Source organism: Boleophthalmus pectinirostris, unplaced genomic scaffold, assembly GCF_026225935.1.
Source record: "Boleophthalmus pectinirostris isolate CB_2022bp ecotype Guang Dong unplaced genomic scaffold, ASM2622593v1 HiC_scaffold_2, whole genome shotgun sequence".
NCBI lineage: Eukaryota > Metazoa > Chordata > Actinopteri > Gobiiformes > Gobiidae > Boleophthalmus > Boleophthalmus pectinirostris.
In genome coordinates this window covers 25,719,106-25,742,975 of record NW_026571152.1, presented here as the reverse complement: position 1 = coordinate 25,742,975, position 23,870 = coordinate 25,719,106, and the positions used below count along the sequence as shown (strand labels likewise).

Genomic DNA, 23,870 nt, shown 5'->3' with positions numbered 1-23,870 from the left:
ATTTAATATATTATTTTAATAGTTCATGGGTTATTTTAATAGATGCTGCTGTTGTAGTTTAAAAATCCGAACCTTTTGTGGCCAATGCATCCCTCTACAGGTGAGGAGTCGCTATGCAACTCTCATTCATACGGTTGTCGCTGGTTGATGACGCAATGTTAATGGCCGCTTTCGCTGTGCCGTGCGGGATATTTCATTTTCCTCGCCGTATGGGTTAAAATTCTTTGTGTTTTACACGCGGTGATCTTTTAATAGGATTCCCCGGGGGCAGAGGCAGTTGTTAACGCCAAAGTGCCGTGCTTAAAGATCTACGAGCGGGCAAGGTGATAAAAATGTGTCGATCGTAGCAGTTCAAAAGAGTGGTCGCGTCGTTAGCTTAGCTTCAGTTTAGGCTCCATTGTACATGGAAGTAAATTAATCGATTGTACCAGAGACTTCTTAAAAAACTGGAATCCTGGGAGTACTGTATTACTAAGCAGGCGTCTTTCTTATTTTTCCCTCGTTAATGTCCGAGGTTGAGTTCTGCTCGAAGCTCTGTTTCTTCGTTCAGGCCCTAGCATTAGCCGCATTAGCTGTCATGTCTCGTCACAGGTGAACTTATTCACTTGGCCGTGTTGTGTTGTGCTAAAGACACAAGTAGGTATATCACGAAACACTTATTTTTTACAGTTACTTTGATTACAGCTAGTTTATTTTAACGATCATGAGTACTCTTGAAAACTAGTGTGATCCATTCAATTGTATCAGAAGATAATACAGCTTTTAAATCTTAGATTTAGTTTACTCTGAAAAATCATTGATGTATTCGGTTCAAAATGCCAAACGTAGCTTTCAGATTATTTTTTTATAATTTCTTTCGACAACACTTCGAGTGTGCACTTGGCACTTAAGTAGTTTTATTAGTCAGTCACATTTATGCCTCAAAATCTTCAAGTTTTACATGTTATGTTAACTTATCTTTCATACTTATCTTATGTTAACACAATTAGAAATGCATAGCACAAGACATATTTGGCTCTTCAACCTTATTACACAGAAACTAACAGTACTTTTTTATTTTTGTTTTTCTACTATTTTCAGGTTGATACTGGGTCATGGATACTCCTGAGAGCCCAAGCCAATCCCCTCAGTCCCCCGAGGAGGAGGAGCAGGCCCTCTCCGACAGTGAGCTTCTGGGCTCTGTGGACGGTGATGCAAACCAGGCAATATCAGACAGTGAGATTGTCCACGAGGAGAATGATGCTGAAGATGAGGCAGACGAAAGTGGAGAACAAGAATCTGGAATAGCAGAGGATGGGCAGGAGAAAGATGAAGTGGTACCAGATTTTATCTCAGACCCAGAGGAGGAAGAGCCAAACAGAGACCTAGAACAAGTGGACAAGTCAATTGTTCTGATGGAGGAAGAGGAGGAGGAGGAGGAGGATGGGGAAGAAGTATCTAGTATTAAGGCAGAGGAAGAGGACAAAAGGGTGATTGATACTCCACTTTCTCCTGACTCTGAAGCTGACAGGGAGGATATCCAGGAGAAGGTATACAGCGAGGAAGAGGATGATGACAAAGGCAAACCTGATGAAGAAGAACCTGAGACAAGGAGGACATCGGTGGCTGTGCGGGAGATAAAGAACGATTCTCCTTCTGTGTCTCGAGAATTGGACGAGCATGAGCTGGACTATGACGAGGAGGTTCCAGAGGAGCCTAGTGTTCCTCCACCTGAAGAGGAGGAGGAAGAGGAGGCAAAGACTGAGGGAGAGGTGGAGACAGAGAGCAGCAAAAGGAGAGAGAAGAAGCCCATCCTTCCACCATCTCCCACAGACAACAGGAAGAATGAAGAGGGGAGAGCTCGTAGAGACTCATTTAGAGACAAGAGAAATGATGATGATGATGGGGAGATTGATGAAGGAGAAATTGATGTAAGTGGGATATGCAAATGAGAAAATAGTTTGAAAAGAGGGGACTCTCATTGTGGTACAAACAATTTCTTTTGAAAAACAAGGTCAAAACAAGGGCTTTACAATGTATCACAATCAAATTGAAATTGCAGTTTGAATGGTCTCAATTACATCAAATTGCAATTATTAATTTATTATTTGTCCACTGTAAACAACAAAATATTCTGAGATGTTATGCAAACTACTTACCCTGTAGTTAAGACCTTTACAAACATGTTCTGAATTGCTTGGGATTCTTGTAGTTTATATTTTAGTCTTCTCGCAAATAGTAATGCTCCTGGATGTGGTTAAATGTTAATTTAATAGGAAGCACAATATTTGTCAAAAATAATCAACTGTTTATTTTATTAGAATATTATTGTATATTATATTTTAACACTGTAAGATGTTATATTGCTCATTTGTTTGTAGGATGAGGATTTGGAGGAAGGGGAGGTCAAGGACCCCTCAGACAGGAAGATTCGACCGAGACCTATCTGTAGGTTCTTCATGAAAGGTAGGGTTTTATCAGTGATTCTGGCTGTGTTTAATATAACATAATGAACAAAATTAATTTCCTATGTGATAAATTGTTGTTGTCATTGTTGGTCATTGTGTTGTCCAAAGGATGTTATCAAAATAGCCATTTTGTGGATCCACAAGTTCAAATAACAATTATAGTTAGTAATCTGTCAAAAAAAGTATCTAAAGTGATATTTTTGTAGTTATTGGGAAAATGCCAAAAATATTTTTCATAATTGCCTGCCCCAACATAAGCTAAAGAAGAATGCAATTGTCTTGCACTGCTTTGAGTATTCTGCAGGAGGGGGACCTTTTTCTGTTGCAATTTATACTGACATAATATCAGTCTAAATATGTTTGTGACATTTAATTGATTAACATACGTAATTATTTTCACCTAGGAAACTGTACTTGGGGTATGAACTGCAGATTCATTCATCCAGGGGTTAATGACAAAGGAAACTATTCCCTCATCACAAAGCCAGACCCCTTCTCTCCAAATGGAGCACCTCCTGGAGGACCACATCCTCTCATGCCCAATAATCCTTGGGTATGTTGGACTTCATGTTTTTCTGCTTTAACTAGTGTTCCTATATGTGCAGCCTTGATTAAATGATGTGCAGTTGTAATGGGTAGAGACACCTCAAGGTGTGTATTCTGCCTGTGTTGACAGGAGGTTGACACTGTCAGTGCGGCACTAGCACCATCTGGTTGTTTGAAAAAAGACCTAGCCATTGCAAAAGTGTAATTGTACAACTGAGCTAATTTTTCCAAAAATGTGTACATGAGATTGTAATTTACCCAAAAAAATAAGTAATGGATCTTGTGACCGATGTGGCATGCAGTAGTTGTTGACCACTATTATTGCATTATTCATTAAGTGTGATTAAGTTCTTTACCTATTCTAGGCTGGACCAGCAGTGGAGGAACTCCCTCCACCTCCTCCACCTGTGGAGCCTCCTGTGGAAAGCGCCTGGGAGAGAGGACTCAGACATGCCAAAGAGGTAATGAAAGTTTGTTTTTTACACTGAAAAAGCATGCCTTACAAAGAGAAAGTGAAATTAGCATGTCATGTCAGTTGCAAGGAAATATGTGGTTACTAATAGAGAAAAAACATAAAAATTTAATAGTCTCTTTAGTATTAGTGAATCATTAAAATCTTTTTCCATTTTAATTTGCTCTTCAGGTACTGAAAAAGGCCACCATGAGGAAGGAGCAGGAGCCTGACTTTGAGGAGAAGCGTTTTAACGTGACCATTGGGGAGGATGAGCGGGAGTTTGACAAAGAGAATGACTTCTTCAGAGAGCGCAGCTACCGCATCATTAGAGAGTATGTCATTCCCCCCCACGTATTCTCAAAGCCACTGAAACAGAATATCAAAACAAAAAAAACAAAAAAAGCTTCATTTTTAGGGATCTACAATCAATTTGATTTTATGGATAACATATAACACCTTTTATTTTTCAGTGAGATGGACTTCCGAGATCCTATTTATGGGTAAGTCCCAAGTTACATAAAGTTATGATAATAAAATGACACAAATAATGAGATCAGTTATTAAAAGGGAAACATTTAGAATGATTGATCAATGTATTTTTTTTTTTTTACGTAAATTTAATTTCAAAACAATACAAACAAAAGCAGGCATCTATGCATTATCAGTTTTTCTCTATATTCAATACCAAACCCTTTTATCTTGGTTCCTAGTGTTGTTTATATCTGTGGGACCAATGTATAACATGCCAGTAAAACATGTTTTTTTTCTTTCTTTGCTGCTTTATTGTTGTAACAAAGTGAACGGTGTGTATTTAATCTGTATTTAATCTGTCTTTTCCAAATTTATTGCAGTGATCCTTATGCTGACCCTTACTATGACTATGAAATGGAAGCATTGTGGCGAGGTGGCCAGTATGAAAACTTCAGAGTGCAGTACACAGAAGCACCTCTGCCTTACCACTACAATGTGAGTAAAACAACTAACTACACTGTACACACATGTCTAACAATTTGCGAATTGTCACATTTTTCTATAGCGCTTTTCCACCTTCAAGGCACTCAAAGCGCTTTACAACAAGGAACCATTCACACACACCAGTGTACGCAAGGTGGGTTAAGTGTCTTGCCCAAGGACACAACAGCAGCATTCATCTGTGGGAGCTGGAATCACACCAGCCAACCTGTGGGTCAGTGGATCTGACTGCTAAACCTGTGTGATGTTTTATGTCGAGAGCTGGATTCGAACCGCCAACCTTCAGATGAGTGGGCGAATGCTCTACCAACTGAGCTGCTGCCGCCCCAACTGAGCTGCTGCCGCCCCAAAGTAGTTTTCTTGTATTTGTTTCTTTGCATGCATGGAGCAGAATATGTCCTGTATGTTTTTGATATGGGAATAACATTTGAACATGGTTAGTAGTCAAAGTAATGCATTCAAAGGGAGAATGCATTGCTTATTGATCATAGAGTAATCATGTGTTTTTTTTTGTTGCTGACAGGATCGTGAGCGTGAGCGCGACCTCCGAGAGCGTCCCCGGGACAGAGAGAGGGAGCGTGATCACCGGGAGAGGGAGCGGCGGCAGAGAGAGCGGGAGAGAGAGCGGGAGAGAGAGAGACTCCGACGCAAAGATGAGTGGGAGCGAGACCGTGTGAAGAGAGAGGACAAGGAGCGGCCAAGGCTGCGACCACCACGTGAGCCCCGTGACAAGAAAGATGACGACAAACTGAAGGGCCGCCCAGACCTTGGCGTACCTCCAAAGTAAGTATGACCACAGTCTGTGACTGTCAGTGCTTTTGATTTTAACATAAAACCCTTAATACAGGGGAGACTAGACCATGGCCAGGTGCCAAATGAGACCAACTTTTGTAGGTTCTCAGGTTTCCTGCTAAAATGATTCAGCCTTACTTTTTATCACTATGTCATAAACCATTAATAATCATGACATTGTGATACAGAACTGCCATTTATGTTTCAAGCCTTATTAATGGTGTGGTGGATCGACTCTAAATGCACCCATCTGAATCATTCACTGTTTTAATCATTGTTTAAAAATGCAGCACACTTTTTAAGTGTTCTCAGGAACTGATTTGTTTGGTCTGATACATTGCATGCTGTATCAGCGATGATTGAAATATTCATTATTTGACATATCTGCTTTACTGACAGCCATTTTCCTTTCTTTTAATAATTTTTAATAGCCACAAATGCTATCATCATTACTCACCTCTAAAAGAACAGATTAAAGTGATAAGCATATGCATACAAATAACTCTCCCATGTTATGTTCACAGTTATTTCATAATGTTTAATATTCATTAACCTAAGCACTTGCAATCTGTTGACTCAATCTAATCTTATTCCATGACCTCATGGGCATTGCCTGCATTGGTTTGTTTTCTTCCTCTTATTTGTAAAATTAAATAATTGCAGGTACTGAAATGGTATTTGTTGTGATTCTATTTTTAGCTCCGGTGAAGGATGTGTGTACATGCCAGTAGTTCTTTTTTTACTCACTTGGGGGAAATTACACCTTATGCAGACACACAGTATTTACACAAACTGTTTCTTCAGTTATAGTAGATTGTAGTATCAATATTTGACCATTTTCCTGTCTGGAGGTTGTTCACATAGGTTAATGCACCTATTGTCATTTCATTACAGCTTATTAGTTTTCTTGCAAAGCAAACAGAAAGATGCAGATGAAGGATGACTGATGACTGGAGTGTACTGGGATTATAAATTCGCACACTCTCGCTTCTCATTTCCCCTGCAAATATTTAGATGTCCAAGGTGTACAAACAATACTTGAATTTGCAGAGATCTGGAAACCCCCATGCATCATACTATTAAATATTTCATGCAATTTGATAATGTGCATGACTTTTTGTTGTTTTAAAAATAAAAGTAATAAATCATAACTTCATTAACAATCCTTGCATTGTGACACCCCATAACTGTTCTGGAAACCACCGTGCATGAAATGATTAAATCTCTCCACGCTGTCAATTTGATAATTTTGACTTGTACTTTGAAGACCTTAACAAGTTTTACATTCTCTGAATATTTGGACAAGGCTTATCTTCTGAATGTTCACAATATTTAGAATTCACTAGCAGAATCAGTTCTTTACTGATATATTTTAGATGCTGCTCTTGTCAATGCTAGCAGAATTTTTGTATTTTTTAGATTGTAGTAGGGAGTATTTTGGTATTTATTGTCAACTGATCAGCCATAGGCTATGTCATCTCAAAGTGTGAGTCCCCTTTGATAGCATGAAAATAATTTTACATTATTTAAAGGTAACTTCTGCCACCTGCTTGTCTCCATAGAGATGTTATTGCTTTGCAATATAATTCCCATAATTCCCTATGGAGAGAAACAGGTGATGCTGCCAGGCCAAGTTGGAGAGGCAGTCATGCAGCTTTAAGGTATTTTTGGATGATAAAAAGTTTAAAAACACATGCACTTACAAAGGGCTTAATGTCATACTGTGGAACATTCCAGGAAAAATACTAATATTTGAAAATACTCAAGAAGCAGACTCCTCACCAAAACATGTACATAATGCACCTTTTAATTAAGCATTATTTTTACATTGTGAATAATTCAACATAATGCTATAAATAAAATCCATATATGATTTGAACATTTCAAGTAATATCTGGGGATACCTTCTATCACAAAGACAATAAGACATTTTTTTCCCCCTTGATTTTAGCAGACCTATGGAGACTCCATTAAAGAAGGACTCAGTTCCCATGGCAATGAGGCGACCAGACGAGTGGAAGGACCCTTGGCGCAGGTCCAAATCTCCACGGAGACGTCCCAACATGGGCTCTCCACTGAGAGGCCGACGCAGGCATCGTCCTTCAGGTTCCTCTGTGTCTCTTTCACATTCATCCAGGTACAAAGTCAAAACCTCTTACCTAGCTGAAACTCTACCTTGTTTATTTCATTGTTTAAAAAAATTATAAAATGAATGCAGTATATTTTTTACCCTAAGTAAGCTTTGTATTTAAAAGCTTGCACACAGCCACAATATAACAGTTAATATAAACTTTACCCATGATAATTGAGAAAAAGGGTATGAATCTTTTGAACAGTACTCTCACAGACTGTACAGACATTTAAGGAGGGCACTTGCAGCCAGAACAGATTAATTGTGAAAGACAAATGACTTTAATTTAAATTTGGCTAGATTTTGAATCAGTTCAGTGTACACTGAAAAGTATTCATGATTTGATATTGTTACAGGTCATCATCACGATCCTCATCGTACACAGGCTCAGGCTCTTCTCGTTCTCGAAGCCGCTCCTCCTCCTTCAGCTCTTACACCAGTCATTCTTCTCAACACAGCTCTTTCAGCGGCAGTCGCTCCAGGTACCAACTAATTTCAGTTTTGAACCCAATTAAACGTGACTTCAACTGAGGCACATTTTAATATGATTGTGATTCAAAAATCTTTTTTCAGGTCCCGATCTTTCTCTTCGTCTCCATCTCGGAGTCCGGCACCACTAAAAAATTCAAAGAACAGACCAGTCCCTCCTCCAGGTCCAAAAGGGTAGGTGATGGTTTAGTGTAGGTTTACCATCTGCAACTTTAAGATGTGCTGACTATCAAATAAGAAAGAATTACGTAAATCATCATTAGTCCGTATCTGCATTTATTTTTAGTATCTATTTCTGCTGGTTGCATAGCTTGTTGTTTTAACTTGTCTGATAATATACAGGTGGGTTAATATAAGTTTTCTTCTTCCCACTACTTTTCAAGAAATGTGCTCTTCTCTTGTTTACAATATATGTAGTATGTATATGATTATTGTTTCTCTCTTGGCACAAACTTGAAATAAAAACAAATTAGTCAATAAATAATGTGAATATTCCTTTTGCCTCCCTAAGTGCTCCACTGAAGCCTGGCGCCATGCCCCCTCCTCGCAGGGACAAGCCTCCTGTAAAGAAAGCCCCCAGTCCTCCTCCACCTGGGCCCCAGGGCAGACCTCCCAAAGCCTCAGCAGAGCCAGCCAAACCCCCCATAACTCCCAGGGAGCCTCCAGGGGGTGGAGCCTCTGTGGGTGGAGCTGCTGCAGGACGACCTGCTCCTCCAAAAGAGCCCACAAAACCCCCCAACCCACGGGAAGGCCGACGTAAAGAGCGCCATGTTCCGCGAAGGTAACCATAGACTGTACAAAAAACTAAGGTGGTGTGATGTCGCCCATAGCGATGAGCTCTAGCCAAATGAAGCTTGTTGAGGCCGTGGGGTTATAGGGATGAATTTTGTATTTGCACTTAGGCAAGTATCATAGCAAACAAAGAGGCAATCAGGAGCGAGGCTGTTAAGGTAATGCCCCTTTCTGCCTACACCACAGGTTTAGTGGGGCAGATGTTTAGCAACACTGTCAATCAGACTTATTGCTCATGCTAGCAGGAGCGACCTTGGCTTGAAAGAGGGCAGCACATTTGTCTGTTATTAATGCTCATGTCATGATTTGTGGACAAAATAGCTAAATAAAAACACCAAGATCATACAGACTGGTTTAGTACGAACATTTTAAGACCAGAATGACAAGCCTGACAGCAACAGTTGCAGAGAGAAGGGCGACGGTTTTGTGATAGAAAGTAAACTGGACTGAAAAGTCGATGGAGTCAGAAGCGCCCATACTCACTCACTATTTGAAACACAGCAATTAGCACATTAACTGTGTCTACTTGTGTATACAACCTATGGTGCAAACAGGAATGAGGTCAATTGTGACAACTGACAGCATCAACATATCACCTATAGGCAATGCCATTATGGATACTTAATTTTACAACTTGTTCAAAATGTATAGTCAGGTGAGTGTCTGCTGTTTTACTGCGTGACACTACTGTAACCACTATGCAAAAATCTGAAATATGTTTCCTGTTTTTTGGCATTTGAATGTGTCTACATGGACAAAGCTCTAGGTCTATCCCAAAGGGGACAGCTGTAGTTGTGTGAGTTGTTTGCATGTAGCGATGCGCTGGGAAACCTTTGTAAAGGGCAGGGAAGAACAGTTTTTGCATTGAATGTGTGGGCAGGTTACACACTGGTCGTGTGTAAGAAAATATGAGCTCCCTTTGATCATTTGACTTTGACCTCTCTACTTGGGCTTTACAAATCATAATTTTGTGAAAACACATGTAACTTATAGTACCTACACAATCTTTGTTTTAAGAAGCTACCACAAACAAAATTGTAAGCTAGATAAGAAATCATGAAGATGTGTTTGCAACACTCACCACTCTCCTATTCTTAAGAATTACATTTTATTTTAATCCTGAGTTAAAGTAATTCATATATTCCAGCATATTAACACAGCAGCATTGCTCTCGGTCTTCTCCATACTGATAGCCTGTCTCATGCTAAATTTATATGTGTAGCACTCTGAATTGAGTTCTACACATTATCAATCCGGGATAGCTCTCACTGAAAGCATTCAGAAAACGCGGAATGTCATGAAAACTATTTGAATCGGATTGGTCAAAGTGTCACAACAGAACAAAGGAACAAACTGAAAAATCATACTTTAATCTAATCCAGCTGAGAGAAAAGCATGGGCCAAGATGGATCCTGAATTTGTGACGTCACAAATATTGCGAGAATCCATCATGATGTGCAAGGTCACCACACAGTGATTAAAAAATGAAGTTGTATTTCTGTGCTCTTAAGTTTATAGTTTAGTTCAAAGTATTTGAATCCAGTGCTGCCCCCAGAGCACTGATGCAAACAGGAGTGTCGCCGACACATAAACTACTCCTCAGAAAAATACAGATTAAGGCATTTTATGTTATACATTGTATCAAATGGTTGTATTCATGAGTCTAAGCTTTAAATCAAGATATAACCTGCCCAGTTGGAACATCACAAAGATTTCAGTTGACAGCTGATATATGCGCACATGTATTCAAGCCCTATATTTTATGTCCTAAATGTGTGTATTTGTCTGACTCTCCAGGAGGACAGTGAGTGGCAGTGCCAGTGGAAGTGGCAGCAGTTATAGCGGCTCAAGCTCCAGGTCTAGATCAACCTCAAACTCCCTCTCACGCTCCGGGTCCAGGAAGTCCAGGTATTCCCAAACACTTAAACTCAGCTGTAAATGTGTACTGTATTAAAACATCTGTGTGATTGACTGATGACTACTACCTCTTAATTGTAACAATTACTGTGACAAAATAAGATGTGAAAAAAATCTTGAGTAAATTGTGTGTGGTTCTGAGAGCATGTGTAGAAAGATTTTGTCATTATATTTAACTTTTGAATTGAAGTCATTATGGTCTGTTGTTTAAAATCTGTCCTGTTCTATATGGGCTTTGTCAGCTGTCAGCTGTGCATGTTAATTGAAATTGCTAGGCACATACAGTTAGAAATTAATATTTTTATACACTGGTAACAAAGGCCACTCTGGAATACCTCTCCACTGACTCCCACTTTCGCTTTAATCATTAACAAACCTCATGCGGCTGCTTCACCCCTAATGTTGGATCTTTAACCAAACAGCTCCCTAGTAATAAAAGGTTAATCTGGAAAATCAACATGAAGGATTTTAAAGTGACTTAAAATTGGGGATTTTAAATTGTAAATGAATATTAAATAGGGGCTTGAAAGAAATGGGAAGTTGCTTGAAATATTTGCAGTATTATGTTTTCCAATTCCAATTTTATTGATTTTCATAGTATGTGTTGCTTGGTTTCAGATGACATTACAGCATTCTGTTGTTAGGAAAGCTGTTACATCGTCAAAAATATCCCCGGAGTTGTTTCATTCACATATTTCAGTAACCCTTTTATTTTTATTTTGTCTGCATTTCACAAGCTCAAAATGCTCTTTTCCCCCTTGTGAGGTGTTGAAGCTGTTTTTAAGTTAACAGTTACCTTTTACCTACTTTCATTAGAGATTGGCAATTTCAAGATTGAAATCATCCAAATGATTCTAGTGAAGTATGGAGTTTAAAAAGACAATGGAGGACTCCTTGTATTACCATGTGATTTCACAAGGTGGAACAGTGTTTTTCAGTTTGACAGAAGAACTCAGATAACTCTAGATGTTTTTCTGATGAGGAAACAACATTAAAACATAGAAAATGGTGTAATATGGGCCCCTTAATACAGATAGAATGCAGCTAAAAATGAATATTTTATATATTCATAATACTATTCATAATATATAATATTTTTATATATACATTATTTTTAAAAAGCAGATTTTGTTTTAATATAGCATCTTGTAATGTTTAGTCAAGAATAGAAATGATCAGATTAAGGATTTGTGAATTCATCTTTTTGATATTTTGTATGGCGTTATCTATAGGAAAGTCTGTCTCTTTCCCCACACTGGGATTATTAGACATAGACAAATTTTATTGATCCTCAAGGGAAATTACTTGGACACAATAATGCACACATTATATTATAATAAGAAAGAGAAAATATATAAATGGTAATAATAAATTCTAAAAAAAAAATTAAAAATTTAGCAAAAATAGCAAGACACTTGTGTCAAATAAGGCATAATTATATAAAAGTATGTATATGCAAATCAAATAAAATGGAAATAAGTAATAAAATATCTCAGCAGTACACAATAGATCATAAGGAAAAACTGTCATTATGTGGTGAAACTAGTTACGTAGTTTTGATGTAGTAATAAGTGTACAACTACAGTACACTGATTTTAGATTTTCATTATCTGTAAGCCACATTTATCAAAATTCAAGAAGTAAAAGCTTGAAATATTTCACTGTGTAATGACTCTATATAATATATAGATTTGACTTTCTCAAGTAAGTAAAGGACTTTGTTAATACTACTGCTGTCTGCCTTGTGTTTGCAGATCATTGAGTGTGAGCAGTGTGAGCAGTGTGTCATCAGCCTCCTCCAGCAGCAGCTCCGTACGCAGCGCAGACTCTGATGACATGTATGCTGACCTGGCCAGCCCCGTATCCTCTGCCAGCTCCCGTTCCCCTTCACCAGGCCGCGCCCGCAAGGACAGAGGAGGGGCAAGAGACCGGCCGCCACACACCAGAGAGAAGGCCAGGGGTTAGCCAAAGTTCAAAGCTCATTCAAAGTTCATTTTGTGTGTTAAGTAAAAAAAGAAGCAATTGACAAGGACATTTAAATAATCTCATGTAGGAGTCTAACAAGACAATCATGAGGCCCATTGTTTGCTAGGAGACATGAAAAATAACTGCCTGACACTATCCCACAGAGGTGTTTCTGTGTCATGATGCAATATTACTGTGGCAGAAGACTGTCTGTTGCCTGTCCAGGCAGTACCACATTCTTTGACAAACCTTTGAAAGACGAGTAGGTCTGGAGCCGTATAGTGTCTTCCTGATTTCAGAGGGTATGATTGACGGGTGGATTAACCAGTCAGAAAGAAAAAGAGAGAAACAAAGGATTGAGTACGAATTCTTTCAGAATCAACAATCAAAGCACCAAGCTATTATTTATCTCAGGTAAAAGAAGTTATATATTTTGCTCTGAATGATATGAGAATTTTGGAGAGGAAATGTCTTCTGCATTTGAGAGACACATGCTACAAATTTGCAGCAGTGGTTTCATCATCTCAAGTTAAGACGGAGGTTTTTCATGCTCTGTGTTCCAAATCCAGACACTTTGGATTCGAACTGAATGTAGAAGGGACTCACTGGTCAGGCAACTAAGTATCAATGTAAATTCTGTGGACCTGAAAAACAAATACATAAAAGTGTAATGTCTCATTTTAGATCGACCTTCTAAGAAAGAGGAAGGCTTGAGGGAAGAGCGCAGGAAGGTGGATCAGGCTGGTGGTCCACCTCAAAGAGGTAACCCTGTGCTCAGGTCGGGTCCAGGGAACAGAGGTGTCCACCCTTCACCAGGCAGCACCGGACCTCCAACCAGTTATGGAGGATCGGGTTCCCACAAAGACATCAAACTGACTCTTCTCAATAAGGTTAATAGTCTTTTATACGTAAGCCTTACACAGATTGCATATAACCTGCATAAGTTTGTACATTGTTGGTTAAGGAAGACTTACTTTTTTCTAGTAGTTAGCACTAATCTATGACATACAAAGATCATTCACTGCAAACATGCCACTTAAAAAAAGAGGCTGGTCCATTCAGAACCATTTCACTGTGTTTTAACTTTTTTTTTTTTATTGCAGCATTTTAGTGTTTGCGTATGTGCCAGAGTTTCATTGCATCAAAAGCATATGAGGAAAATTACTTAAAGTTGTCATATTATATCTCTATCAACACATTAAACCCATTCCCAACACTGTGTTTAAAGACCACTTAAAAATCATGGGATAAAATTGTGAATTGATCAGATTATTGTAAATTGGTTCAAAGTGTCATCTCGTCTCAATCTCATGGACTCTATCTCGTGTCTTGTCACGTCAAAATTCTGTCTCATCCCACCCCTACTATTTAGACTTTTACTCAGTACCAGTTCTGATACCATGATAATGGTATAAACTTTTTTTAATTACCATGTGCCCTTATATCTGTGTTTCCTCAGTCTTCCAGGTTGGTTTCATGGTGGACAATTGAAAGTCATATACTAGTCTATGTGGTTTTATACTAGTTCTGATACAGCTCAAGATAATTCTAAAACTATTCAAGTTCATTTTTGTCCTGTGAATGAGACTCTTCTTTTAGCATTGATACTTTTTTCAAATTAAAAGTTTTAGTATTATTTTAGTATCTAATTTTTAATACATTTGACAACTCTACCCTGAGTAAGTGGAGTAAAAGCTCATAAAAGCTGTCCTTTAACTCTGCATGTGTGAGGAAGTTATTTTATTCAGTGTTTTTTTATTTGTTTTTTATGGATCAAATCTCACTTCCTGCTTAAAATGCAAATCTGTTCCTCGAACTCTCTTTCCCTCTCATTACGTCAGCATACATTTATTTTAATAAAGGTTGCAATATTTAAATAAGTAATTAATATGAAGTGTGCATATCTTTGTGTTCCTTATTTTGATACTATATACTGATCTTTATTTTCAACAACAGGCTGATAAAGGCAACAGGAAGAGGTACCTGCCTTCAGACAAAGAGAGGCCTGGGTCCCCTGCCAGCAAGAGGATGGCCCTGTCTCCAGACAGAGGTGATTAGTGAGCCTACAAAATTGTTAAAGTCACAATGAAAGACAAGTTAAAAATGTGCATGGCATTTTAAGAGATTATTATGTGATAACATGTATATTGGCATGTAAAGCTCTTGCTGTGCTTTCTGTTCCCCTGGTGTATAGGACGAGACAAGAGGGTTCCTAGCCGAGCTCCACCTTCTCCTCGAGCCGAACGACTCAAAGCCCCGGGAGCACGACCGGTGGGCCTACAGGGAGACAGGTCAGTGCTAAAGTACGTTTGTTTATATGAGTACAGATGAACAAGGATTTCAACAGCAGAAACATAATACTGTCTGCCCTATGGCAGATGTGTGTCTACACATTAGCAAGTGTCAGAAATTTGAAAAATTTAATATTGCAACTTTTGAGTGTTCTGTATGTTAATAAGTTTATTATTATTATATTTGTTCTACTTGAGTAAGCTAAAACTCCTCATCTGTCCCAGGAAACGTCCCATGTCTCCACCTCCAAAGGTGTCAGGAAAAGGACAAGGCCCTCCCTCTGCCAAATCCGCTGCGCCTGGCTCTGCCTCTACTGCTGGCGCAGGCTCCAGTAAACCCAGCAACACACTGTCTCGCCGTGAGGAGCTGCTCAAACAACTGAAGGCTGTTGAGGACGCCATTGCTCGCAAGCGAGCTAAGATGCCAACCAAATAGGCAGTGTGTCTCCTATCCTGCGTCAGTGTTATTCATGAAGCAGATGCCTGCCTCTTGTCGAACATGTAAAAAAAGTTCTCTGGTTCATGTGCAAAGGCCGATGCGTGAAATGATGGCAGGTTCGTTTGCCCCTCAGAGATCCCTTTGAGAGCAGGACATTGAAGTTTGGTTTGGGGCCATCTCCTGAACGGACAAACAAAAGACGGGGCTGATCACACTAGCCTCCTCTCATGCTGCCTCCCAGAAAACAAAACGATCAGACAGTCTCTCCTTCCTTTTTTTGGTCTTTTATTTTCACTGTTTCCCTGTCAGCATATTTTTACAGACTCATAATCATTATTTCTGCTTTGTCTTGGGCTTTTTGTAAGCATTGGTACCTAAAGTGTTGTCCTCACAATAATAGGAATTTAACCAATTCAGCTTATGAGTATACAGTTGTGATGTGTATGGCTTTCTTAAAAAAAGTGGCAGCAGTTTCTTTCTCATGAACCAGTGTTTTATTTGTTTTATTTTAGTTTGAGAAATGAGAGATGGACTTGTAGAAATAATAAATGTCATGCTTTTGTGATAAAAGCCTTCTAAATAAACTATTTTGATAAAGATAATGTGCCTTACCTGTTGTAAAACTAGGTAATTTGAGTTGTATGTATAGCAGGAAGAATTCAGTAGATATTGAGATACTACACCTCCACTTGAATTCTTATACCTTTACTTTTGGTGTAGGTCATGAGTAACATTCAGTAAAGAGCTGAAATTGTTTAAAGTTCACATACCTTATTTGCTGGTATGATGTCTAATGACTGCATCATGTTAATATTATGCAATCATTGACAGCAGTGATTCAATAGTTTTACACACTGCTTAACATCTGCTTAACACAATTAAAATAGGAAACTACAACTAAAAGGAAATCATAACGCTGGGACTTTCTATTACGTCTCATTTACTTTTATGTTTCCTGCTCCTAAAAGGTTACTTATGGAAAGAGATAGTGCTGCCATTTGTACACTTTGGCAAATGGTCAATTCTAAACAAAGAATAGCTTTTTCCTGTAGATATTCATATTGATTGATTTCACTGTAGAGTGGATTATGCTCTAGCAACATGGTTCTCAACAGGCTAAGAACTGAAACAAAACCTTTTTTGGGCTACATACTTCATTTATTTATGTATCAATTAAAAAAAACAACCTCTTTGATTGCCAGTTCTGATTTAACGTTACATGATATTGTTGCTCAACTGTTTCCTTGTGGGTGGATTTTGATATTTAATCTCGATGTGACTGGCAAACGTGATGAGCGTGTCTGTCACAGCAGCTCGCACAGTAACTTAATGATGGTGAGACTGCAGGTGTGGAAGGGTCAAGACCCTCTTGTATTAGTTGGAAAAGTGTCAACATTCATTTCAACATTTAACAGCTGTCTGCTGATCAGATGTGGTTCCACTGGACTGTACAGAACTCTTCAAAAGTTGACAGTTCAGTGAGGACTTCCCTATGACGTACAACTGTGTGAATATTAACCTTTCAGGCTTCCCTTTCACTTCTAACACATGAAAGAAATGGCATTAATAACCATTTACACATACAGCAATAAAACAGGAGATTCATCCATCTCTGTCCTCCTCAAAATATAAAACAAATACAATTTTAACCCTATAAATGCCAGGAAACTCTGATTTTGTATGTACTGCAAAAACAGGCATGTAAAGGGGTATATTCTGTTACTTCTAATGGAGGGGCCTTCGTATGCATTCTTACTCTGAATGTGGTCACATCTCCACAGATCTGACCTTTAAAAAAATAAAGTTGAACTATAACAATGGAGTGTTTGGCTATCTGGCTCAAACACTGAGGAGTTTTGTTTTTTGAGCTCAGTTTTTAACATTTTAACATCATACCATGACATTTTAACCAACTAATAAGCGCAGCATGTGCAGGTCAAAAGACACAAGTAAGGGACTGTTGGATTTTCTGAAAGGAGTTGCTTGTCTTCCCGTATCCATGGAGACCGTGCAAGATGCTAGCTAAACAGCTAACTCTGGAGATCACAATGGTCATTTAAGATGATACAGGGTTTTTACACCATATGTGGCAGCAAATGTGGCAGAAGACCTTCAGAGGAGATACTTACAGAGGAATAAACCAATTACATCACCATGAACCAACATCACATTGGTGTGATGCTGCAGAACACAGAGGAGAGACACTTTTGACTCTTCCATGGGATCTGCGGACCCTACCTGACCAGTCCTCCTGATAAACTGAGGTAAATTTTGACTGAGACACAAAGGCCACTTACACACGCAGTGTAAATGTTGCAGCAACAAAACTTGAATTCCCCTGAGATCAATAAAGTCTCTCTTTAACTTCACCTTGTGGTGTCATCTGCTTGTTGTCGTACACCTTTAAAAACATTTTCACCAACTTTGTTAGTTACGGTAAGGTAGATCTTTATATTTAATTTGGCCAAAATAATTAAAATAGTGGTTCACTGAAGTAAACAAAATGTCATATGGGAAGCCTGAGGGATAACCCAGTGACAACAAATATACCTCACACGTCAGCAAGCTCATATTTCCTACTTCCTACAAGAACTACATTACTATAATAGTACTGTGTACACAAAATGCCCTGGTATTTGGGCTATTGTTAAAAAGTAAACCAAAAACAAATAAATCTATAGATCTGACTGAGACAAACTTGATTGATCCACAAGGGAAATTACTTGGAAAACTTAGCTCAAACGTTACAATGTACAAATAGTCATTTATAACAAATAGAACTGGATCTGATCCCTGTGACAATATGCTATTTTGCTAAGATTGTTGATTTGTGATTCAGTGCAGCTCTATACTCAAACACCAACATTCACACGGGCCTCCTGTCCAAGTACAAACCAGGCCCAGCCCTGTTTACGAGTGGATTTCAGATGTGATGATGTCATACTTCCAAATGGGCAGCAAGAGCCAGTTTTTCATTGTACTTTACCATGAAATATCAGAAAGGTAAATTCCCAAATATGGGACCTGATCATTTCTATTACTGACTAGACCCAAGACCATTGCATCCCCATCTGTAATAAATAATACTGAATGTTGTTATATAATCTGAAACTCAGCAATAGCTTCTGAGGAGATCAGGCTTGGACAACAAGGTTTGGTCTAAATAGCAGTGGTGGAAGGTAATGAAGCACAAAAGTAAAAGTACACTACTTAAGTACATTTTTTTAGGCATATATACTTTACTTAAGTGCATTTTACAGTGGCTACTTTTTACTTTTACTTCACTACATTTGAGAGCATATATCTGAATTTTCTACTCCATTACTTTTTAGATCTGGACTGAAAAGTAAAAAGTAAGTAAAAAGTTTCTTTATGGTTTGAGACCTGCTGAAAAGGCTGACTTATTTTTAGCACATTTAACCTGAGTTAACAGCCCAACTTTGAGCAAACCAAATACACAAAAACACAAAACAGCTAGAAAAATGAACAAATCAATTGAATCACTTAAAATTCACTGAACTCATGATCAAAATCATTATATTTGATCCTTTAATTGGTCTGCTCTGCAAAATACTTTTGCTTTTTACTCTTTAAGTACATTTAAACTGGTACCTTTTTCATGTGATACTTTCACTTTTACTTGAGTAATCTTTTGCCTCTGTATCTGTACTTTTACTAAGTAACAAAACTGAGTACTTCATTCACCACTGCTAAATAGTAGTAATAGTAGTAATAATAGAGTTAGACTTGAGAAACTGTGATACAGCCATATGATTATAGAATGATTGAAACAATGAATGTAGCTGTGTTAGGAAGAGGACACAAAAGTTTTGTGTTCCATGCCCCTGCATGCATACTAATGTTGTGTCCATGAGATAATTACTTGCCCACCTTAGATTTAGAAAATATAAAGACCTACCAAGCAGAAATAACTTAGGTTAGGATAACTTCAATGCCCTTTAAATTAAATAGAATAAGTTAAATGACCACCAATAATAAATGTTTCATATTATTTAACTTCTCTCGCATCAAACAGATTGTATGATACATGACCCTGAAATAAAACTACACAGGGTTTATTTGCCCCAAACCTGCTGCAGTCCACTTAAGATCAAGTAGTTTACACAGACGTTACTGCCTTCTATTAACTTGACTTCCTCTTTCAAAACTCCATTCTTGTGACTTCACTTTGCTTGTGTGCATGGGAATTGGTCTGTTATTACCAAAGGTTGCATCATCCAAGAATAACAAAAGCTAGGCGTTTTTGCTAGGCCTTATGTAAGTGTATAGGGAGCAGCCTCAGTCACCTGATCTCATTTGGTTCATCTGAACAAAAAGCAACTTCTGCTTCACCTGGACGAGCCCAGAGCTAAAAATAACTGCACAGGCTACCTGTGCTATTTTAAGCCCTAATGGCGCAGGGAGTTCTATCTGCAATAAACCATTGTGAACCGCCTTTAGCTCTGCTTCACCTGGACCAGCCCAGAGCTAAAAATAGCTGCACAGGCTTCCTATGCTATTTTAGGCCCTTATGTCGCTGCAACGTCTACTTGTATCAGTCATCGTGTTTGACTTCTGCCCAGGTGATGCAATACACGCACTAATGTAGGAATTCTCATGTACATTTTTACACTCGCCCCAAAGAGAATATGATTCCCTGTATCAATATACTACATATACCTAAAGTTAAGAAGCTTCAACTTAACTTCTTCATTTAAAAAATTACTACAAAAATATTGAATGAATAATCTGCAGAAGTGTAAAGAAGCAGTAGGCTATTAATGCATTATAGCTGCATTTGGCGTTCAGGCCATAGTTTGGACACCACCGAAAGATAATTAATTACATGAATTAATCTTTGGATTTATATAGCAGCTTTCGAGGCACTCAAAGTGCTTTAAAGTGCATTATTCATTCACTTCATACCCGGTAGTGGTAAGATACTATTGTAGCCACAGCTGCCCTGGGGCAAACTGAACAAATTGCTCTCCATCATGGACACTCACCCTTATATAACAGATACTACTCCCTACAACAGTACAACAACTCGCCCTTACGTAACAGATAAGCCTGTGTTTCTGTCAATCACCATATCATCTTTGCACTGTTTCTCCTTATGATCTCTTGTATATAACTGTGATATACTGTATGTGTACTACTACTTTTTAGTTTGTTTTTTTTTTTTTACATATACATTTGCATGATTATGCTTTTTTTTTTTTTACACCAGTCCCTACTGTTCTCAGCTTCTGAGATCTGACTAGATCACGCGTGAGTAAGGTGGTTTGGCCACAAAGTTAAACAAGCTGATACACTATTTGACCTAGGCTATTTCTGCATGGAAGAGCTGGTAATGTTGAAAGTCTGGTGGTTGCCATGTTTGGTTAGTCTTTGTGACTGACTGGCTGGCACACTTTGCAGTTTGTAAACTACTTTTTTCACTTAATATTTGGGAATTTTGACCAACTATGAAGTGCAGCTTGTGCATTTTAAAGGGCCGACATTAAGGACAATTGGATTGTGTGATTTGAGCAGATTGATTTTCCTTTGTCCATGGCGACACTGCTATGGTAGCCAGCTAGCTCTGAAATGCTACAGATTTTCTACACCGGGGTCTCCAACCCATAACTCAAGAGCCACCAGTAGTGCTCTCTCTCTCTCTCCTTCAAGTAGCTCGCCAAAGAATTTCTGAATTATAAGTTTTGTGCTGAATAACTAAAATTTGATGAATAGAATGACTATTAAAATTGTAAATATATTATGTTCATGCCTAACTTTCCTTTCTGCACTAATAAATGGATAATGGTGTATGTTTTATAGGCCTCTAACTGTCCTGATCTAAGGCCATGGCTTTCATAATTACTCCATTTCTTGTGACCGTTAAAATGAGTAGCGCTCTCTCATTTTGTTTTGTAAAGGATCTCACAGGAGGAGAAAAGGTTGGAGACCCTTGTTCTACACCAAATATGGTAGAAGTTCCAGAGGAAAACTTGTTTCATCTCTTCACCAACCAAAACAACAGAGTGGAGAGGTCTTGACAAGGCTTTCTTGTTGTGTGTCCACACTTCGTCTGGTTCCCCCTGGAGGCTGCTGTGGTCAGATGTGTTCTCAGTAATCTATTGCTGCTTTGCTTCACGCGGGGTGCTCTACATGTATGTGTATGGCGGAATGTTCAGCAGTTACCATGGTGACATAATGCACACATTTAAAAAAAAAATAGATAAGAAAAAATAAATAAAACAATTGAAGGAAACCTGTGATAAATATGATTGTTCATGGTTCTGTTTAGGAATTTGATTTTTAACTTACTGAAAAACTTGAATAATGCTAGCGTGTGACTGTAATGTTATTTGAGAGGGACTTGTTAACAGTAAAAAAAAATAATCTCACCTAGTTCCAACTCAGTCAAGTTCGTTCTTTCTGGACAGACTGTTAAAATGAAGCTAGATTAAAGTCTAACGAGCCTCAGACAAAAAATGGCCGCTGTTTGCATCACACCCCAGGGAAAGCTCATGACATCAGATGCAGGTATCAATTGCGAGATTTTGGAGTGGATTACTTTCACCTGCGGGTGTGGTTCTTGGGCACTCCAGTGAGTGCGTGGAGTGGATGCTGCTGTGCTCTGTGCGGGACATTGACACATAGAAACATAGACACACACCTGCCTCAGGTGACGACACCGCGGACTCTTTGCCTCGGGCAGAGCGTGTGGGCGTGTGCGCGCGAACAGCTGTGCGTGTGCCGGCGCGCTCTTTGAAAGGAACTAAGTGATGTTTCCATTTCCTTGTGTGGACGTTTTTTCCCGAGCTTTGTGATAAATAGAGCAGCAAAAAGGCAGAAGAGCACAGCAGACTCACAGAGAATAGACAGACGGAGACGCGTTAAGGCAACAGAATGGAGCTCAAAACAGTAAGTGGCAGTTTACCATATTCGAAAAATGGTTGACACGGCTTATCTATTAAATCACACAAGAAATCGATTATTAGAAGTCTTTAGAAATTAAGATAATGCGTAGGTTTAAGGATTCCGGATTAATTTTAATTTATGATTTCTCAAAGTTAGTGTGACGGAATGAAAACAAAATGCACGCATTAAAGCAACTACATTACAAAGTGGCCTAACAATATTTGGACTGATTCATTTTCTTGTTATTGCACAAATTATTCTTATTATATTAGTATTATTCATAGCTATTAATAGCCAACTTGTTATATTTTGAAATGTAAAATTTGTCCCAATTCCTGTTTTTAATATCAACTAAAGAAATTAATTGTATTGTTATTTGGCTTTAATATTCAAGTTATTGGTTACTTAAACTTTTAAAAGATATTAACTTGATTCTTCCATGTTTTGTCTATAGGTCCTGGTATTTCTTCTGAGCCTTGCAGTGTCTGTGTGTACACATCCTTGCTATGATGAACAAGACTTGGAAAAGACAGCCAGAAAAAAGCTTCAGAGCCATTATCACCAGCCTGCCTTCCCCACCCAGGCCTCAAATGCACCCCTCAGATGCCCCCTGGATCTGTACCAGAAGGATGAGTCTCTAAAGGGTCGCTCCATCTCCCCCTGGACCTATGTGTAAGTGCCCATCATAATATAATTATAATTAAATTGTGTGTATGTATGTATGTATGTATGTATGTGTGTGTATATGTATGTATATATATATATATATATATATATATATATATATATATATATATATATATATATATATATACATATATATACACACACACACACACACACACATACATACACATATATATACACATATATATATATACACACACATATATATATATATAGATATACATATACATTATATATACATACATACATACATATATATATATACATATATATATATATATATATACATATATATATATATATAAACAGAAAATAACAATAAGATTGCTAGGATTTGTAGCCTTCTATAAATCAAAGCAGACTTTAAGACTAAAGATACGCATCTGATACAAAAATGCTGCTTAACTGCTGTACAAAATAAACAGTAGTAGAAATATTACTGTACTCTCTGTATCCTCGTGACGCACTTAAATAATCCACGCCCTCTGAAATAGGGAAAACCCCTCGTAGGTCTGGCTATGGCAGTGTTTTTTATCAGCCTGTATTATGGAAGTTTTTTGTTGACACATGATCACATAATAAAACAAAAACAAACATGCAAACAGCGACCTGTTTTAAAAAACAGAAATTTGACACCTGATGACAGCGAGGAACTATTTAGAATCAGTTCCATAAAAAATTACAAGAGATAATGGAAAAATTCATTTTTCATTAGTTTGTAGTATATGCAGTATCTAGCCTGAAATCGTATATAGCAGTGTAAGCATAATGACCGTTGAAAAATATCTGATGTCCTTGTTTTTTTTTTTAGGCAGAGAGAGATGCCTGAGCACTTCCCCTCCACATTTTATGAGGCGCGCTGTCTGTGTCGCGGCTGCATCCTCTTAAATGATGAGGACGAGCCTTATGAGAGCAACAGCCACAACTCTGCTCCTGTGATCCAGAACCGCGTGTTTCTGAGGAGGGACCTGTGTGAAGGCTCCAATGGAGATAGGAGGAAATACCGCCTGATACCAGAGAATGTTAATGTGACTGTAGCGTG

General features: G+C 38.3%; 2 protein-coding genes across 9 annotated transcripts in view; both read left to right on the top strand.

Annotated features, from left to right (window-relative positions):
* The first annotated feature begins 137 nt into the window (after positions 1 to 137).
* Positions 138 to 15,837, top strand: zc3h18 (zinc finger CCCH-type containing 18). 8 transcript variants are annotated; one of them, XM_055155142.1, is made up of 20 exons: positions 138 to 323; positions 1,081 to 1,910; positions 2,361 to 2,445; positions 2,852 to 3,000; positions 3,359 to 3,454; positions 3,637 to 3,779; positions 3,918 to 3,947; positions 4,299 to 4,413; positions 4,943 to 5,202; positions 6,774 to 6,872; positions 7,163 to 7,348; positions 7,699 to 7,824; positions 7,916 to 8,005; positions 8,343 to 8,612; positions 10,421 to 10,531; positions 12,295 to 12,500; positions 13,190 to 13,395; positions 14,462 to 14,555; positions 14,700 to 14,808; positions 15,022 to 15,837. In XM_055155142.1, the coding sequence occupies exons 2-20, from the start codon at positions 1,095 to 1,097 to the stop codon at positions 15,230 to 15,232; spliced, it is 3,402 nt and encodes a 1,133-aa protein (XP_055011117.1). In that variant the 5' UTR covers positions 138 to 323; positions 1,081 to 1,094; the 3' UTR covers positions 15,233 to 15,837. The 8 variants fall into 8 exon arrangements, with proteins under 8 accessions (XP_055011117.1, XP_055011120.1, XP_055011121.1 ...); XM_055155145.1 differs by having other exon boundaries at positions 138 to 636; positions 7,166 to 7,348; XM_055155146.1 differs by having other exon boundaries at positions 138 to 636; positions 14,700 to 14,796.
* Positions 15,838 to 21,915: 6,078 nt separating this feature from the next.
* il17c (interleukin 17c) overlaps positions 21,916 to 23,870 on the top strand; it is a 2,334-nt gene continuing 379 nt past the window's right edge. The window contains exons 1-3 of the mRNA XM_020935325.2: positions 21,916 to 22,144; positions 22,596 to 22,813; positions 23,640 to 23,870. The exon at positions 23,640 to 23,870 is cut by the window's right edge and continues 379 nt beyond it. Coding sequence (XP_020790984.1) covers positions 22,130 to 22,144; positions 22,596 to 22,813; positions 23,640 to 23,870 — 464 coding nt within the window. The 5' untranslated portion in view covers positions 21,916 to 22,129. The remainder of the gene's footprint in view (positions 22,145 to 22,595; positions 22,814 to 23,639) is intronic.

Excerpts from the sequence above, each read along its gene's own strand:
- zc3h18 (XM_055155142.1), top strand. The coding sequence starts at position 1,095 with ATGGATACTCCTGAGAGCCCAAGCCAATCCCCTCAGTCCCCCGAGGAG. Across the intron at positions 3,001-3,358 it reads TCATGCCCAATAATCCTTGG|GCTGGACCAGCAGTGGAGGA; the intron begins GTATGTTGGACT and ends TACCTATTCTAG. Across the intron at positions 14,809-15,021 it reads GGAGACAGGTCAGTGCTAAA|GAAACGTCCCATGTCTCCAC; the intron begins GTACGTTTGTTT and ends CATCTGTCCCAG.